The sequence below is a fragment of the Panthera leo genome, chromosome D2, assembly GCF_018350215.1.
Source record: "Panthera leo isolate Ple1 chromosome D2, P.leo_Ple1_pat1.1, whole genome shotgun sequence".
In the NCBI taxonomy this organism is placed as follows: Eukaryota; Metazoa; Chordata; class Mammalia; order Carnivora; family Felidae; genus Panthera; species Panthera leo.
In genome coordinates, this window is record NC_056689.1 from 46,464,166 (window position 1) to 46,482,627 (window position 18,462).

General features: G+C 44.2%; 1 protein-coding gene across 1 annotated transcript in view; it reads right to left on the reverse strand.

Moving 5' to 3' along the window:
* VSTM4 (V-set and transmembrane domain containing 4) overlaps positions 1-18,462 on the reverse strand; it is a 97,464-nt gene that overhangs the window by 23,245 nt on the left and 55,757 nt on the right. The window contains exons 6-7 of the mRNA XM_042908892.1: positions 11,277-11,383; positions 9,761-9,822 (exon numbers count right to left, since the gene is read on the reverse strand). Of these exons, the coding sequence (XP_042764826.1) occupies positions 9,761-9,822; positions 11,277-11,383 (169 nt within the window). The remainder of the gene's footprint in view (positions 1-9,760; positions 9,823-11,276; positions 11,384-18,462) is intronic.

An 18,462-nucleotide genomic window follows, 5' to 3' on the forward strand; every position in this document is an offset into this window, starting at 1 on the left:
GGAATGTAAAATGGTACAGCTGCTATGGAAAACCTATGGCAATTCCTCAAAACATTAAAAATAGAATTCCCATGTGACTCAGCAATTCCTGTTCTAGATATATATCCAAAAGAACTAAAACCAGGAGCTCAAAAAGATATTTGTATGTTCACGTGTTCACAGCAGCATCATTCACAACAGGTAACATGTGGAAGCCACTCAAGTGTCCACGGACAGATGAATGAATAAGCAAAATGTGGTATATACATCCAAGGAAATATTATTCAGCTTTAAAAAAAAAAAAAAAAGAGGGGCGCCTGGGTGGCTCAGTTGGTTGAGCGTCCAAATTCGGCTCAGGTCATGATCTCATGGTTCATGGGTTTGAGCCCCGCATCGGGCTCTGTGCTGACAGCTCAGAGCCTGGAGCCTGCTTCGGATTCTGTGTCCCCCTCTCTCTCTGCCCCTCCCCCACTCATCCTCTGTCTCTCTCTGTCTCAGAAATAAATAAACATTAAAAAAAATTAAAAAAAAAAAAACAAATTCTGACACATGTTGCAACATGGACAATCCCTGACAATGTTATACTACGTGAAACAAGCCAGTCACGAAGAGATAAATGCCTCTTGCATGAGGTCCCTCATGTAATCAAACGTATAAAGACAAAATAGAAGGGGGGAGTTCATGGGCGAGGGGAGGGAGGAGTGTGGTTTAGAGAATATAGAGTTTTGCAAGATGAAAAGAGTTGTGGAGACTGCACAGCGATGAGAATGTACTACGGAACTATACGCTGAAAAATGGCTGATGGTACAACTTATGTTACGTGCACTTTGGCACAATGAAAAGAAAACAGCCCCCACTGTCTTCACTATCTAAGGTGTCTACAATGTATAGCCTTTGTAGTATAAGAAACGTAGAGGTCGCTTTGTAAAATGGGAACCACATGGTCCTAGTGGAGGGAAAAGTTAGATCAGGCAGGTAAGTACAACTTCGCTGTGGTGTGGGAAGTGCTAAAATACAGGTAAGGTGTTATGGAAGCCCCAAAGGCTGAAAATCAGATGGATGGGGAGGTGGTGGGCCTGCAAGCCAGCTGTGGCAGTGAGTGGGAGGAAAGGAACGAGCCCAGGCATCCTGGAAAGTAACAGACGGGCTTCAGGCACCAGTACATAGGGGTGAGGGAGAAGGCACCTACATTCTGGATGGGACAGCCATTCCCTGAGGCAGGGCTATCCCAGGTAGAGCAGGACTGGGGGGACGTGATGAGTCCCCTGTGTGCTGTGATGAACGGGCGGTGCATGTGGAGCTGCCAGGGGGAATGTACGTACCATAAACAGTCAGAACCAATCTGGAACTGACTCGAAGATGTAAGCGAGGGAACGGACGGGCTGCGCAGGTGCCTGTTGCCCCTGTGACAGTGTTGACTCTCCCAGGCAATCTGTTCAAGAAGAAGAGCATCCCAGAGACAGCCAGCATCCTGGACCGGTGGAGGAGGGGAAGCAGCCTACCCGTGTGGGGAAGGGCAAGAGCCAGGAAGGAGAGCGGTCAGCTGGGGGTGGTGGCAGATGACCCTTGTTTACCTCCAGGAACAAGGACATGGATGCCTTGAGGGGTCAGAAGTAACAAATTCACTGAAAAGGGCCATGAGAGTTGGCGATGGGGAGGTCATTGACTCGCAGAGGCATAACTGATGCCCAGAGAACTGGATTTGTGGGTAAGCAGGGCTCAAGCGGCAGGAGGACTCCAAAAGAAGGTTGTGGGGGAGCCACATCTCAGAGGTGAGTGGCAGCTCTGCGGGAGGATGAGGTGGGGCAGCGGGTGCAGGGCAGAGCCCCCCTGCCAGCGGGAGACAGCCCAGCCCAGCCTGCACTCATGTCGCTCACGGGAAGCCGTGCTTCATCCTGGAAGCAAGGGGGAGCCAGGAGAGTATTTTAAGCAGGGAAATGACATGGTTGGAGTTGTGTTTGGGAACAATCTCTAGGCAGCAACGTGGAGGATGGATCCGAGCGGGACAGGCAGGATATAAGAGACCCACTGGGAAATCTGTGGTAATTAAGCTCATGATGTTCCTGATTTTTCTGTGTCTTAGGTCTTTTGCTCACAAGAGATCATTTTCTCCTTAGAGAAGAGAGGTGGCCTGAGCCTTCTGGCTACTGTGTACTACATACAAGTGCCGTAATTACAGAGGCTCAAGGGTGAGGAGGGTGTTGACTCAGAGGCAGGAGTGTATAAAAGTTCATTGAGCCCAGGGGTGCCTGGGTGGCTCAGTCGGTTAAGTGTCCGCCTCTTGGTTTTGGCTCGGGTCACGATCTCATGGTTCCTGGGTTCGAGGCCCACATTGGGCTCTGCGCTGACAGTGCGGAGCCTGCGTGGGATTCTCTCTCCCTCTCTCTGCCCCTCCCCAACTTGCGCTCAAAATGAATAAATAAACCTTTTAAAAACAAAAAACAAAAAAAGGTCTTTGAGTCCAAAGAACTGTATTCTCGTTCTCTTTTCATTAGTTTTGGGGTCCTGACTACCCTCCTCTCAAATTTGTTATTTCCTGTTGCCCTTCTTTAAGCACTGAGGTCTTACCTCCACATCACAGAAACTGTTTCCTCTTCCTCCACTTGGCCTCCAAATCAATAACTGACCTGATGCAATAAAAATCAATCAAATGCACTGCTGCCTTTCTCTGTTTCTTCAGAAACAAGGAAGAAATGACAGCTTTTCCTGGAAGTATCTGCATTAGCCCCACAAGTCCTGGGGGCTCTGCTGTGGGGAAACTACACATTTTACGTTTTGTCCAAGTACTCCCTTGCCCCCCAAAAGAAGAAAAAACACTGATGTAGAAACAATGACTCACTGTCAGTGTTCAAGGTTATTAGACAAAACGATCACATTGTCCGTCAGAGAGACGCTTCGTGATGGTGCGTGGCCTCATTAGGTGATCAGATAACTCTGAAAGCAGGCTATGTCGTGCTTGTGTTGTTAAAAAAGAGGAGGGTTGGTTTGCACAGCTTGATTACGAAATGTCTAAAATGCTTTGCTCCTCTCTTTTTTCTTCCTGAATCCTATCATTTTTTAAACCTCCCAACCACTCCCCGTCTCTGGAATACGTACTTCCCGCAAAATGCTATGTCGCCTTGGAAACATACAAAAAGGTTCCCGCTTTTATGCTTTGAGGGTGAAAACACAAGGAAACGCGTCTGTTATTTTTGCCTGCCAGAGTCTAGAGGGCCTACCAGGAGCTGGTAGTTAAGATTTATAATTAAGATGAGTGATATTGGGGGGGGGGGGGCGCCTGGGTGGCTTAGTTAAGTGTCCGACTTCGGCTCAGGTTATGATCTCGAGGTTCACTAGTTTGCGCGTCGGGCTCTGTGCTGTCAGTGCAGAGCCTGCTTCAGGTCCTCTGTCCCCTTTTCTCTCTGCCCCTCCCCCACTTGTTTTCCCTCTCTCTCTCTCTCTCAAAAATAAATAAACTTAATTAAAAAAAAAAGATGAGTAAGATGGAATCTAAGCCCCCAGCAGAGGAACTGGCACATAGTAGGTACTCAATAAATATTCCCTCTTGTCAATGCGGTGCCGGAGGCAGCAGGAAGCTTGACTTCTTGGGGTGAGCACGTGCTACCATCACTCTGGAGAGAGGGCTGCGTGTGCTCTGTGGCCTATAACCACCCGAGGAAGCTCCGTTTCGTGGTGATGGTAGCAAAATGGAACAGTGACAGAATTGAAGACCTAAACTAGTGCCAGGCCTGAAAGAAAAGATGTCTCCAAGTTATTTTCTAAACTACCCACCAAGGCCTATGTGAATCAACAGGTATCTATTGACTTTAGTTTTAGCTACCATCAAGACTTATTGATCGGAGAACTAAATATCGACCCATTGAGACCAAGGTCAATGCTGCCCTCCTGGGAAACTACATCTTAATATGAACTAAAACCTGCAGACGCTAGGCCTGATATTTTTGACTCTATACTGCTGGTCAGACAGAGTCTCATTCAAAGTCAGCTCTTTTCTTTATTGTATATTGTCATAGGTAGGAACTGGTTTCCAAACTGGCTTGTTTCTGGAAAATGGGGCATAGAAAATTTTAAATCTTTTCATCTTGTAAGCGATTAACAGACAATTTGGTACTTAAGAAATGTTATTGGAGACACTTCTATAAAACAAGGAGTCCCTGTGATGCATATAATTAGATGCATGTAAATCATATAACTGCCCCAATTAACTTTCTGTGAAGATTAAGAATGTCCAATGTTGAATCGGCATCGAAGCACACCAGCTCGAACAAACACACACACAAAATTCAACAACAAAAACTTGTGACTAAGACCAGAGTTATTTTTGAAAGTACTGTTCACTCCACTCTGTTTATAAGTGGCCCCCAAGGGATTACTGTAGCATTTTGTACCCCATAAGTGCACAGCTGATTTTTGTTCAATGGACAAATGAGAGGTGCCCCCCCCCACCAGGCTGTGGACTAGAGATAGTTGTCCAACTAGGTAAGACCAACAACACTGCAAAGGGGCCGTCCTCTAGGGCAGTGGGGTTGTCTTCACAGGAGAAGGATCAATACTCTTGTGAGTTGTGGGAACTCACTTTTCTTGAACAGAGTGTGTGTCCTCACATGCAAAACTGGGGATCGGGAGTAGGGAACTTATTAGGAGAGTTAACTACGGCAATATGCAAAAAGCACTTCTTTGGGGGGCACCTGGGTGGCTCAGTCAGTTGAGCGTCCGACTTTGGCTCAGGTCATGATCTCATGGTTCATGAGTTCGAGCCCCGCATCGGGCTCTGTGCTGACAGCTCAGATCCTCTGTCGCCCTCTCTTTCTGCCCCTCCTCTGCTTACTCTCTCTCTCTACCAATAAAAGAAAAGGCACTGTTTTGGCTGTCTCTCTAGGATATATCCACAGAGTGTCAGTAAATAGCTGTTTCTGTTATTACCAGGGGTAAGATTCTGGATTAGAACCAATAGCTCCTGAACAACTCAGAGAGAAAGTAAGGTGGAAAATTTACAACGCATATCCTTTCTTGAGGTTGTTGATAAATATCAGAACATAGAGAAAAGATCTGGAAAAGATACACAGGTACACACATGTGCAGTGATATGCACAGCTGAGGAGTGAGGGAAGTTGATAGGTTTAGCTTTTATACTCAACTGAGTTTCCAAAGGCCCACTGAATGACCAGAGATCTATTTAAATCAACAAGCACTCTGCTGCTACATTTGAGGACAAGACAGGAGTAGGCAATAGAGGAGAGCTGGTGAGGAATTTTTGATGATATGAACCAGATGGAATCACACTGAATGAAAAGCCCATCAGAGCCCACAGTTCACTGTAGGCAAAAGAAGTCTTTCTCTGGAAAACAGTGAACCAGCCTCTCCAGTAGAACAGCATGAAACTTGGGCACAAAGCAGCAAGGGCAGGGGCAAGGCTGGGCCAGAAGAATATGTCAGAAGCCACCAGACCCAGGCTCCACTCTGAGGCAAGAATCCAAATGAGCTGGCTAAAACTTTATGTTTTGCATTCAGAAGGACCAGATTCAAGTCTGCGTGACCCTGGGTTCCATCTTGCACCTTACTGACTTTGCATCTCACTGTGCCCATCTGTAAAAGCAGAATGACAGAACCAACTCTACTGAGCTGGTGTGCAGAGTCATTAACAAATCTCTATCATGCTAGACACTGCTCTGGGTATGGAGGATACAGCAGTGACCACAACAGACAAGCTCCCTGCCTTCATGGGCCGTACATTCTGGTAGAAGGGAGAGGCAACTAATAGATAAATATAAAACATGTCAGGCTGCCTCTCATAGGTGAGCAGTGTTTTATATAGGATTTCAAGAAGATTCTTCCATCAACGTGATATCTGGATAGAGAGCTGAGGGGGTGAATAGATAAGCCACAACTATATCCTGGGGAGAACGTTCCAGGCAGAGTGAACAAGTGGTGCAAAGTTCCTTCCAGAACATTCTTGGTATGTTTAAGGACTGGCAAGGAGGCCGGTGTGGCCAGAAAGGAACAAGGAAGGGGGTCAGTGGCAAAAATGTTGTTAAAGAGGTAATGGGGGCCAGATCATATTCAGCTGAGCTTTCCAATATGGTAGCCACTAGTCAAATGTGGCTTTCAAGCACTTAAAATGTGGTTCTGAAATGAGATGTGTAGTAGGTATAAAATATACACTGTATTTTGAAGCCTTTGTAGAATAAAAAGCATGTAAAATATTTCATTAATAATTTTAGTATATATTACATGTTTTTTTTCTTTTTTTTTTTAATTTTTTTAATGTTTTTATTTATTTTTGAGACAGAGCATGAGCAGGGGAGGGGCAGAGAGAGAGAGAGACATAGAATCTGAAGCAGTCTCCAGGCTCTGAGCTGTCAGCACAGAGCCCGACGCAGGGCTCGAACTCAAAGACTGTGAGATCATGACCCGAGCTGAAGTCGGAAGCTCAACCGACTGAGCCACCCAGGCGCCCCTATATTACATGTTTAAATGATACTATATTTGCTATATTGGGTCAAATAAACCATACTGTTAAAATTGGTTTCACTTGTTTCTTTTTACTTCTTTACTGTGGCTACTAAAAAAATTAAATTACATATATGGCTTGCATGGTATAGGGCATTATAGGCCACAGTAAGGAATCTGGCATTTATATTGAGCAATATAAGTAAATAGAAGTGCCCATAAAGTGCTTAGCATATTTCCTAGAACAGAGTGGAAAATTTTATGAAACTAGAATTCCAGTCACAGAAAAATTGCTCAAATATAAAGGCAAATGAAGATATTTGAGGGAAAGACATTAGATTCAACAAAGAATAATAACAAAACTAGTACATGTTTGGTTCAAATAATTGTTTAGAATACAGTGATGAATGGTAAAGAAGATGTGATAGATATAGATATAGATATAGATAGATACAGATATACAGTGGAATATTATTCGGGGATGAAAAAGAATGAAATCTTTCCATTTGCAACAACGTGGATGGAACTAGAGTATATTATGCTAAGCAAAATAAATGAGTCAGAGAAAGACACATATCATATGATTTCACTCATACGTAGAATTTAAGAAACAAAACAGATGAACATGGGAAGGGAAGGAAAAATAAGATAAAAACAGAGAAGGGATCAAACCATAAGAGACTGTTAAATACAGCGAACAAACTGAGGGTTGCTGGAGGGGAGGGGAGTGGGGAGAAAGGCTAAATGGGTGATGGGCATTAAGGAGGGCATTTGTTGGGATGAGCACTGGGTGTTATATGTGAATGAGGAATCACTGGGTTCTATTCCTGAAACCAATACTACACGCTATGCTAACTAACTTGAATTAAAATTTTTTTTAGTGTTTACTGACTTTTGAGGGAGAGAGAGAGAGACGGAGTGCAAGTGGGAGAGGGACAGAGAGAGAAGGAGACACAGAATCTGAAGCAAGCTCCAGGCTCTGAGCTGTCAGCACAGAGCCCAAAGTGGGGCTCAAACTCACGAACCACGAGATCATGACCTGAGCCAAAGTCAGATGCTTAACCGACTGAGCCATCCAGGTGCCTCAACCCAACCCACTTTCAATTTAAATAAAGAATTTTTTAAAAAAAGAACGTAGTGATGAAGTTTAATGAAACTGACAATTAATGATTATTGAAATCTGAAACATAAAGTAAATAAAAAAGATCTGACAAACAGATAAAACTGCATACATTCCTAAATTCCCAGTGGGTCAGAGAAAAACAGGCAAAATAAAAAGAAACAAGTATTTCATTTTAGCCATCCTCATAGATGTGAACTTTCTGCTTTTTAATTTCCATTGCCATGATGCCAATGAGGTTAGATACTTCTCATGAACTGACTATTTGTGTACCTCCTTTTGTGACATGCATGTTTCAGACTTCATATTTTTTTTTGTAGTCTTGTCCTTTTATCTCCTATTGATTGGTAGGTGTTCAGACATTCTAAAAAAGAACCTTTGTTAGATGTATGCATGACAGGTTAGACATGGATTAGACAAGTGCATGATCCTTGTCTAATTTTTGTAAATTAGGGGTTATGGATCATTTTTCATATGGATATCCAACAGACCCATCACCCTATATTGAAAAGTAATCCCTCCACTGCCCTGCAATGCCACTTTTGTCATAAATCAAGTGACAATACATCCCTAGATCTGTTGGGGGCTCTTTATTCTGTTCCTTTGATCAACTTATCTATCTTTGTGCTAATACCATAGTTTATTAATTATTGTGGCTTTAAGATCAATCTTGAAAATTGGTATAGAAATTCTCCACTTTTTTCTTTTCCTTCAAGATTATCTTGGCCACATGTTAGAATAGGGTTGCCAATTTCTCTCCCTCTCTGTCTTTCCCTGTCTGTCTCTGTATCTCTCTCTGTCTCTCTTTCTCTCTCATACAAATATAAAACTGCTAAAAATACTGGAAACAAAGTAAATAACAATATAACTAGACACTTAAAGTTGTTCATGTCCGTGCACACATATTGATATAAATTAGTGAGTTAAATAAATAAGAGAAGGTGTCCAGCTCTTCTTTACAGAAGAATTTCAAGTAGTAAATGTACAGGGATTAAGGAAAATAGAAAATCACCATGAGTACACCATACTAATAACTGCTACAAGCAAAATCCATTGATGAATGGTAACATTGTGGCTAAAAGTTCAAGGAGAAATGGGATATTTGCTTAGACTTGACATTATCGCCCCTGAAATATTTATTAATGGCTGTGGTGGTTAACAGCACAAATTATTTGATACTCCTCTCTCAGGACAGTGAGCTTCTCTCCTTCCCTTGGATGTGACCCGGACTGAGTGACTGGCTTCTAACAAATAAAGTATGGAAAGCGAAAAACAGTAACTTTGGACGGAGAAGGCTGGCAACCACCCTAACCAAGCGATCACAATTAATGTCACTTTCATAAGACATATCGACATCATGCATCCCTGAACAGATGCACTGAGAAGGAAATATCACCTCTGCATTCTACTCCATAATCCAGAACCTTATCTCATCTCTACTCCTCAGAAAACCTCAGGGAAAGCCAAGTCAGGGGGACATTGTAAAAAAATAACCGGTTACGACTCTTCAAAAGTGTCAAGGCCATGAAAGTAAAAGAATGACCAGGGAATGTCACAGATTGGAAGAAACTCAGGACGCATGACAACAAAATGCAATGTGATATCTTGGACTGGGTCCTGGAACAGAAAAAGAACATGAATGGAAAAACTGCTGAAATCTGGTCAGAGTCTGGGGTGTGGTTAATGGCAATGTGCTGACGATAATCTTACTTTTGACAAATACACCATGGCTACGTGAGATGCTAACATTAGGAGAAGCTAGGAAAGGGCAGATGGGAACTCTCCGTTTTTTTTTTTTTTTCCAACCCTTCTGTGATCCTAAAGTTATTTCAAAATAAAAAGCTATGACATATTTTCTGGAAGGTTCTTCAGCAGTCTCTCCAGAGTGGTTATCAGGTTAATGTATACAAGCAGGCCCATATTCCATTTTATACCTTCCTGAGTATGGCCTTTTTTTTTTTTTCTTTCTTTTTGAAAAATAGCGTTTATAATGAAACATATGTTCTATTTTGATTTTTAGAAAGCCACTCTGGGAACAAGATATGGGGAAAAGATGTCTCAAAAGCTGACCCAAGCAGAGAGAATGTCTTTGCTTGGGGATCAAGGCACTGAGAACTATCAGCGTGATTGGAGTCAGTAAAGCTACTACTTGGGCTCTGCAGCGTGTTGAAGGCTTGAGGGGACAACACCAAACAGAATAGGGTTACTCACCAGCGTGACTTTCCTCTGCGGTTTCAGCAGCTTCGGTTTATGGAACGTGGCGGCTATGGGGGCTGTGGAAGCGTATGAAGAGTTTAGCTTCCAATTCTCCCCAGACTTTTAACTTCCACATATCATGAGCAACACAGACATACTCTGTGGAGACTCATGGACCCCTTCCTGCCCCTATGGAAGAACTCCCGTTTCTGACCTAGATACCACTGGGTGCCCCTCGATGGAGAGCAATTCTCCCCTAGTCTTTAGCCATGTCATCCTTTCCCATCTTCAAGGTCAATGAAACAGCTCTGCATAAAACACTGCCAGCTACAAAGAGGTCAGGTGTGCAGGTGAGAACCAGGTGTGTTTGGTAAAGGCTGAGCCTGGGAACTTCCCTGGGGCTTCGTTCTAACTACACACTAACAGTGAAAGCAGTGACCTTGACCTGCACAGCAGCCCTGACAGGTCATCAGGGAGGGTCTTACTGTCCCCACTTAACAGAGGAGAAAACCAAGGCTCTTCCCCACCATGTCATGTAATGAGTATTTCAATGATTTGGAACTTAAACTTGACCTTCAAAGTCAGACAGACCTCACCTCCAAGCCAGACTCCATCACTTAGCTCTCTGAGTCTCACTTTTATCTTTGGTAAGGTAGGGTACTATCTACTCTGATTGAATGAGATGTTACGGCAGGGTTCTCTGCCCCCTTCCCTCCCCAGATCTGCACTTGTCATGCCTCCCAGAACGCCCAGGCCTTCCAGCCTTTCTGTCCACCCAACGTGTGTTCAGCCTGAGCACCAGTGGCATTCACCACACGACCCCAAGGGTCTCAAGGTGACAGCCTGTGAAGTCTCACCTGAGGGATAAAATGTATCTTGTCTTCTTATTTAAATTGTTTATCTGGGAGGTCCTAGTACTTCCAACTACATTTCAAATTATTTGAGGCATGAACGTCTCCCAAATTGGCCATGGTAATTTTAGGAACTGTCTGTAGATGGCCTTAGTTCTCCTAAGATATGAGCAGTTCTCTCCTCCAGAAACACCCATCTTTCTCACCCACGTTGCTCTACATTATAACTGGAATCAAAGACCAACCCTCATTTCATCCCCAGGGCCAATCCAAAATAAACTACATACCTGGTTTACATCTTTAGAAAAATCAGAGGCTTCTTTCCCTTGAATGAACCAAGATGTTGACACCCCTTGTCCCACCTCACTATGTGCCGAGCATGTTAATAGTTGAAATATATTTCAGTGCGGATGGAATATACTGTGGAATCAGTCTCTGCATGTTGGCTCCCCCACCCCCCAACTAAAGCATGCTGAGCCGGTGCACCACCCCCAGCCCCACCTAGTAATGGGGCTCAGTTATGATCAGAATCTAGGTGAGGTTCTCCAAGCTATATAATCACTGGATGTCATGTCTTCCATCTGTCTACTCCCCCTGTCCTGGTCCCACTTCTAACCCCAGACCCACTCTGGATCAGTCGAGCTGGCTCCTGCGTGGGTAATTGTAAGCTAGCTTCCTACCTTTGGCAGGGACTGCAGGAGGAACATCAGCCTTCTCCTTCCGCCTCTTGCCTTTCTTGGGTTGCAGCGGGGCCAAGCTGGTCACACTGGTAACGGTCTCCCCTGAACTATAGAAGAGAAGAGTCTTGGTGAAGGCAAAATCGTATTTGTTCCAGGGAAAGGGAAAGGAAGCAATAGTTTCTGTGTGCTTCCTGAGTACCTATCTAAGGTCAGGTTATCTTACAGCTGGATTGGGATCACTCTATGCTTATCTCCAGGGATGTCTGGAGGTCTGGGACTGACCTACAGCTAAGATAAGGATGTTGAGATGAGCTAGTTAGTGGTTTATAATGTGCTTTTTAAAGTTCACAGATCCCTGGAGAGATCCAGAACCAGCTTGTCTACAGTTACAGATGTATGGATTGATAGTTTATACTGATTTCATGAATTATAGAGTTTGGCTTGGCCACATCACTAGTAGGGTATTAAGATACCTTTTGAAACTTCTGCTTGAGCTTCCGTAAAACCGAGATTCTTGGCACATATTTTTGTGGTTCCCAATCCAAAAACAGAGCCCCTCCTGTGCAAGGGAGAACAGAGCTTGGGAGCTGCACCTGGAAGTCTCCAGAGTCCCCCATGATGGTTCGTGCTTTTTTCTGGAAGTCTCCAGGGTCCCACATGATTGTTCATGCTTTCTTCTGGAAGTCTCCAGGGTCACCTATGATTGTCACACTTTCTTCTGGAAGTCTCCAGGGTCCCCCATGATTGTCACGCTTTCTCATGGAAGTCTCCAGGGTCCCCCATGACGGTTCGTGCTTTCTTCTGGAAGTCTCCAGGGTCCCCCATGATTGTTCATGCTTTCTTCTCCTGCTGTACCTTTACTGTTAGTAGCGGGTAAGTGGCTTCACCCTGAGGAGGGCTGTGGGTGTTTTCAGTTATCTGGCCCTGTGTATAATATCAGATTCTGTATCTATAATATCAGATTCCTGCATGTGTTACCCATGACAACCCAGAATGACGACACTGATAAATAAGCCTTATATTACAGGTAAGACATAAAGGACCTAAGTGACAAAAGATACAAACACAGACTGGCTTGCTGTGAAATCTTGATCCTACATGTGGGATGAAGTGTATACACTTTATTGAATGGCTATCACTCTTATTTCAAGTGTGTCGTATTGGCTCCAGCAACCCATAGGGAAGCCCCTTTTAGAATCTCTTATCCTGAGGCACATCTCTTATCCAGGCAGGTGCAGTTACCAAGACAGACTATCTCCCTAATACATAAAGACTTTTTAGAAAGCCTTAAGCCTATGACCAACTGCCTAATAATCAAAATGAAGGAAGGCAGTAAACGGTTATCATGCAAGAGGAAAGGCTCTTACCTATGAAAACATGCTAAAGCTCCCTCACAAAAGAAATCCAAATTAAAACATACTGCACTTCCTTTCTCCACATATCAGAATGGCAATAATCACATTGGAGGCAAAGTGCTATTTTGCCAAGAATGCAGACAATTGGGCACTCAGATGTATGGCTGGTATGAGTGTAAACCCTTCCCAAAGGAGAATACTTGGCGATAAGAATAACTTGGCAATCAGAATAATTTGGCAATCAGAATTACAGAGGCTTCTACCCTGACCCAGCGATTTCACTTCCGGGAATTTCTTCTGTGGATATCCTTGCATGTGTATGAAATGTATGTATAAGATTTGTCCTTACGGTGCTGTTGTTAATAGCAATAAGAACCCAACTGTCCATCAGCAGGGGACTGGTTAAGGAAATGACAGTGAATCTACCGATCCACAAAGGGGGAGGGGGTTCTCTGTAGCTGCAAAGAGGAGTAAGAAGCTATTTATGTGTGATGAGAAAAGATACATCGTTAAGTGGTAAAGCTGGGTGTTGGCCAATGTGTAACACGTGCCCCTTTTGTATAAAAGCAGGGAAAAGTAAAAATAAATAAATAAATAAATAAATATATATATATATATATATATATATATATATATATATATATTAACATTTGCATACATGTGCACAAAGAAACTCTGGAAGTATTCACAAGAATTTTAAAATAGTGGTTCCTTACAATGGGGCTGCTGAGGAACTAAGCAGACAGGAGGCCAGGCAGGAAGAATTATCACTACACATTTTTTAGTCAATTATTTAAATTTTCAATTTTAATTATTAAACCATGTGACTGTATAATCACTGGAAAGCAATCAGTTAAACATGAAGAAATCTCTCTATATATTTAATAAAAGAAGGTTATTCTAACATTGTCCTAGGGTTTTAAAAATGAACAGAGAGGGGCGCCTGGGTGGCGCAGTCGGTTAAGCGTCCGACTTCAGCCAGGTCACGATCTCGCGGTCCGTGAGTTCGAGCCCCGCGTCAGGCTCTGGGCTGATGGCTCGGAGCCTGGAGCCTGTTTCCGATTCTGTGTCTCCCTCTCTCTCTGATCCTCCCCCATTCATGCTCTGTCTCTCTCTGTCCCAAAAATAAATAAAAAACGTTGGAAAAAAAAAAAAATGAACAGAGATTGGGGCTACCTGGGTGGCTCAGTCAGGTAAGCCTAGGTCAAGATCTCACCATTCCTGAGTTCGAGCCCCGCATCGGGCTGTGTGTTGACAGCTCAGAGCCTGGAGCCTGCTTCGGATTCTGTGTCTCCCTCTCTCTCTGCCCCCTCCCCACTCGGGCTTTGTCTCTATCTCTCAAAAATAAATAAACATTTAAAAAAAATTTTTAAATGAACAAAGATTGACCCACACATTGTGGGAAAAATTCCAAGAATATAGATCACACTGAGTTTCCCCAAAGATGGCTTATTTTTACTGGGAACGGAAACTCTAACCAGCCATGAGTTTAGAGTGCAGGGTCAACTGTGTAAACTCACAGATATCCCAGAGGAATGTGCGTTTACAAAACGCTGACCACTAAGAGGAAACAAGGGATCAAAAACTCTCAGAATTGCTTAAATACACAACCACATGTACAGCTTCATCTCATAGCTTTAAACCCTTGAAACGTTTATTTTTTCTTCTTTCCATTATAAATTAATGCATGTTCATGTTTTCAAATGGTAATTATAGGCATAGAGGAAAAAAACGAAAATAAATAAGTCTATCCTAACCAAAACACAACCTTCTTAAATACTTCCAGTCTTTTTCCTGTTTCTTGTTTAATTTTTTTAATGGACTTTATTTTTTTTTTTTAGAGAAGTTTTAGGTTCACAGCAAAACTGAGCAAAGGGTAAGAGATTTTTCATATGTCCCCCACCCCGCCCCCTGCACAGGCACAGCCTCCCCCATTAATCAACACCCCTCACCATGGTGGGACATTTGTTAGAAGTGATGAACCTACATCAATATATCATTAGCACCCAAAGCCCATAATTTCTATTAGGGCTCACTTTGGTGAGTTCCATGGGTTTGGACAATGTATCCGCCACTGCGGTACCATAAAGAATAGTGGCACTGCCACAAACCCCTCCGTGTTCCACCTAGTCATTCCTCCTGCTCCCCGCCCCCCACCAACCCTTGGCAACCGCTGATCTATTTACTGTCTCCATAGTTTTGTCTCCTCCAGAATGTCATATAGGTGCAATCATACATTATGTAGCCTTTTCAGATTGGCTTCTTTCACATAGTAATATGCACTTAAGTTTCCTCCATGTTTTTTCCTGGCTTGCTAGCTCATTCCTCTTTAGCGCTGAATGATATTCCATTGTCTAGACGTACCACGTCTTCCAAATCCAATCCCCTACCATAGGGTATGTTGGTTGCTTCCCAGTTTGGGTTATTATGAATAAAGCTTCCATAAACGTCCGTGTCCAGGCTTTTGTGTGAACACAAGTTTCAACTCTTCCTTGGTTTTTACACACTGTGTGTTACTGTCACACTGTTTCATAATTTTGCACCCTTCTTCTTACCTAATTTGTATTCTCCACATTGTGACATCTTGACAGTGTTCCGGTGAGAAGACAGGTAGGCCACGGTACTCAACTGTTCCCTGGCATCTCAGTAATACTTGACACGTGAGTAATGTTGTTATAAATGTATTTGTGCATAATGGTTTTCTACTCTTAGACTTTTGTGTTAGGTTAGATTCTTAGAGCTGGAATTACTAGTTCGTGGAGGAGGACCATTTTAAAGGGTATTTAATTCGCACTGTCAGAATGATTTCCAACAAGTTAGCCCTACTTCATAGCCACTCGGTCAATGGATGAGGAGATTTCTGTTTTCATCCTCTTTAACACCTGGTTTATCGGCTTAAAAAAACTACTCACCGGATAACAACGGGATCTCCCTTTTCCTTGCATTTCTCTGACTTCGTGAGGATGAACATTTCCAGCATTTGTCTCCTCGCGTTTCCTCTTTTACGAATGATGTGTGGACATCTGTAATTATTTATTAGGGTCTCGAGTTTTCTTAAAGATTGGCACACACCTTTCACATCAGCCGGATGTATTTAGTGCAAACATTCCTCCCAATTCCCTTTGAATTTTGGCTTCCTATTAACGCACAGTGATCTGTTTCTTTTTGTTAAATTATTCAATATTTTTTTTTCTTGTCTACCGCCTCTGAGCTTGGATCGTCCTTGCCAGTTGTACCTCAAACCCTGCAGAATCAAATATTTCCTCCTTCCTCTTCTTTTTTCTTGGACTTAGTTCTTTAGCTCTTTAATATAAAGTGAAAGTTCGGGGACATCATTTATATAAACGTATGCCATCAGACCCAGGGCTTTCAGTAAGCTAAAAAAGATCTGCTTTGTCATCACCATTTTCCTTCAAAACAGCAAAACTGCAGTGAACTAAATTTAGCCCTAATTCATACTTCAACGGTGGGAATTCATATACAATGAGTCACCCCAGTGACGTGACAGATGATTTCTCTCGCAAAATATTATTTCTCCCAATGAGCCAGCAAGACTGGTCGAAATTTTCGACAAAGAAAAGTCCACTTTATGATTCACTTACAGGAAAGTTATTCTATACCTTAGGTTGGAACAGGACTGTGTTTTGTCCCAGACACAAGGGAGTGAGCATTGCTGGAGCCAGTCAAACCAAAACAGATAGAAAACGGGCCAGAAACTCCATCTAAATGAGAGAGGTGTGCAATTGGAAAGCAGTGCTATTTGTGGAAGACAGGGCTATCTTTCTGGTTCCCACAAGGGCTGCGTGGCTGGCACACGTGGGAGGTATTGTAACAGGTGCAAACGTCTGGCCCAGACGCCTCTCATAGGCGTCTCCCTCCCACGAAAGCTGGGCACCTCTGCTCTGTGGCACATGGTGGCCGGATCCGGGGAATGGGCACTGGACAAGGGGCAGAAGGCCTGCGCTACAGCAGGTTCCACTCGGACGAGAGAGGTGACCCTGGATAAGTCACTCACTTCCTGGGCCTCCATCCCCCAATCTGTAAAATGGGGAGAAGTACACTTGCAATCTAACTCACAGGGTTATTATTAGGGTCAGATTGGCTGGCACGGCCTAAAGTAGACAGGACGTGAAGCAGTTCAGGGGCACTGACCCAAATCTCTGGTGCATGAGTGCAGTGGGAGATGTTTCACAGTGTTACCCAGGGAGGATCATGTCACCGCCTGGGTATCTCCTGGCACCATGTCTCGGCCCTGAGGTCTACCAGTTTCAACCTACACGTTGATCAAAAAACTTTCTGCCCAAAATAGTACAGCATGCTCTCCTGTTGCCACAGGTACAGCTGTGTTATCTAAGAACCAGCACAGCACACAGCAGGTGGGTAAGGAGGAGGGAGAAGCTGTACCCCCAAGCAGCCCCAGGGCACCGGATGGAGCAGGCAACCTGGGTTTTGCTAGGTATCGAACAAATTGTGAGCAACTACACTTCGCTGAACTTCAGTTAATAAGAGCTACGTGTGTCTCTATCCCAGGCAAAGCACTGGGAAAAGTGCACAATATCCATAATCTCCGACCCTCCCAGATGGGAAAATGAAGCCTCGGAGAGGTCCAGGCGGGAGACGTGGGACCTGATCCAGGGCGGCCTGCCTCCTTGGCCCTGAAGCAAGGATTCTGGGCCCAGCCCAGACAACAGAGAAGAAGAAAACTAGGACAGGAAGAGGGTAAATCAAGCCAGATCCACGATGGCTGCTCTGGGCTTAAACCAGCTCCCTAAGGAGAAGGTACTGAAAGGCGATATCAGCATTCCATTGCATTTAAGTCTGTACTAAATCTGGGACTGTTACAGCAGCTAAAGCCCTGCCTGGGTGGGAGGAAGAGGGCCCAACCAGAGTGCTGGGGACTTGGAGGCAAGAGCTGTGGCTGGTGCCCAAGACCAAGGGCCGTCTTGGCCTAGGATTGGACAGAGGAGGAGGGGAGCACAATTCCTATACCTGGAATTCTCTGGAATAAGTGATGTCACCCGTCAAAATGGAGGGGGTAGGCTGGCCATGTGGAAATCTGGTGTCTCTACTCTATAGCTAAGAGTGTTGGGGAGTAGAAAAAAACAATACAATAGCACAAACTGAGCTGATCCCACCAAAGAACAAAATTATAACTAAGACCCAGCCACATCTTGCTTCCATAACTAAATGTGAGATCAAAGCACCCCTCATATTGAACCACAGTGCCTGTGGCATACGGGTCCTCACCCACACATCAGTGACTGCCCTAACACCCACCTGTCTCTGGGATAATACTAGAGGTACAGCTAACCATTCACGCTGAGGGACTTTCGTACATCCAACCCTCGTGCGCCCAGAGGCCAAGTGTTTCCTTCGGTCCCGGGAAATCTTTGTGCCTCAAAATAGGAACTATGAATCAAAATGCTTCCTTAAGGTCTGTTTAATCTTGTTTCCTATTGAATGAGCAGGCACCCTCATCCCTGGGCACACAGCTGTCTGTCATGTGCTGCAAGGGGATTTGCTGCTCTCTGAACTCTCATGCCAAGTGTTGTCTGTCAGTCAAAAGAACTCAGCTCAGAAAGCCCTCCGTGAGTGGGGCTGAGGAAGGTGTTCGGGCTCTGGTCCTGCCCACACCTGCCCCAGGCCTGCTTCCTGGAGCCATTCTCCCCACCCCACCCCACCCCACCCCACCCCTCGAGCCCTTCTTCTCCACGCTGTCTTTGAAAGTCATTGCTTTAGCTGCCTGTTTTATCTGCAGAAATGTCCATGTGCTTCCTTTCCTCTTGCCCACATAGCTCTGTTTTGACAATGCCGATGCCTGATACGGGTCC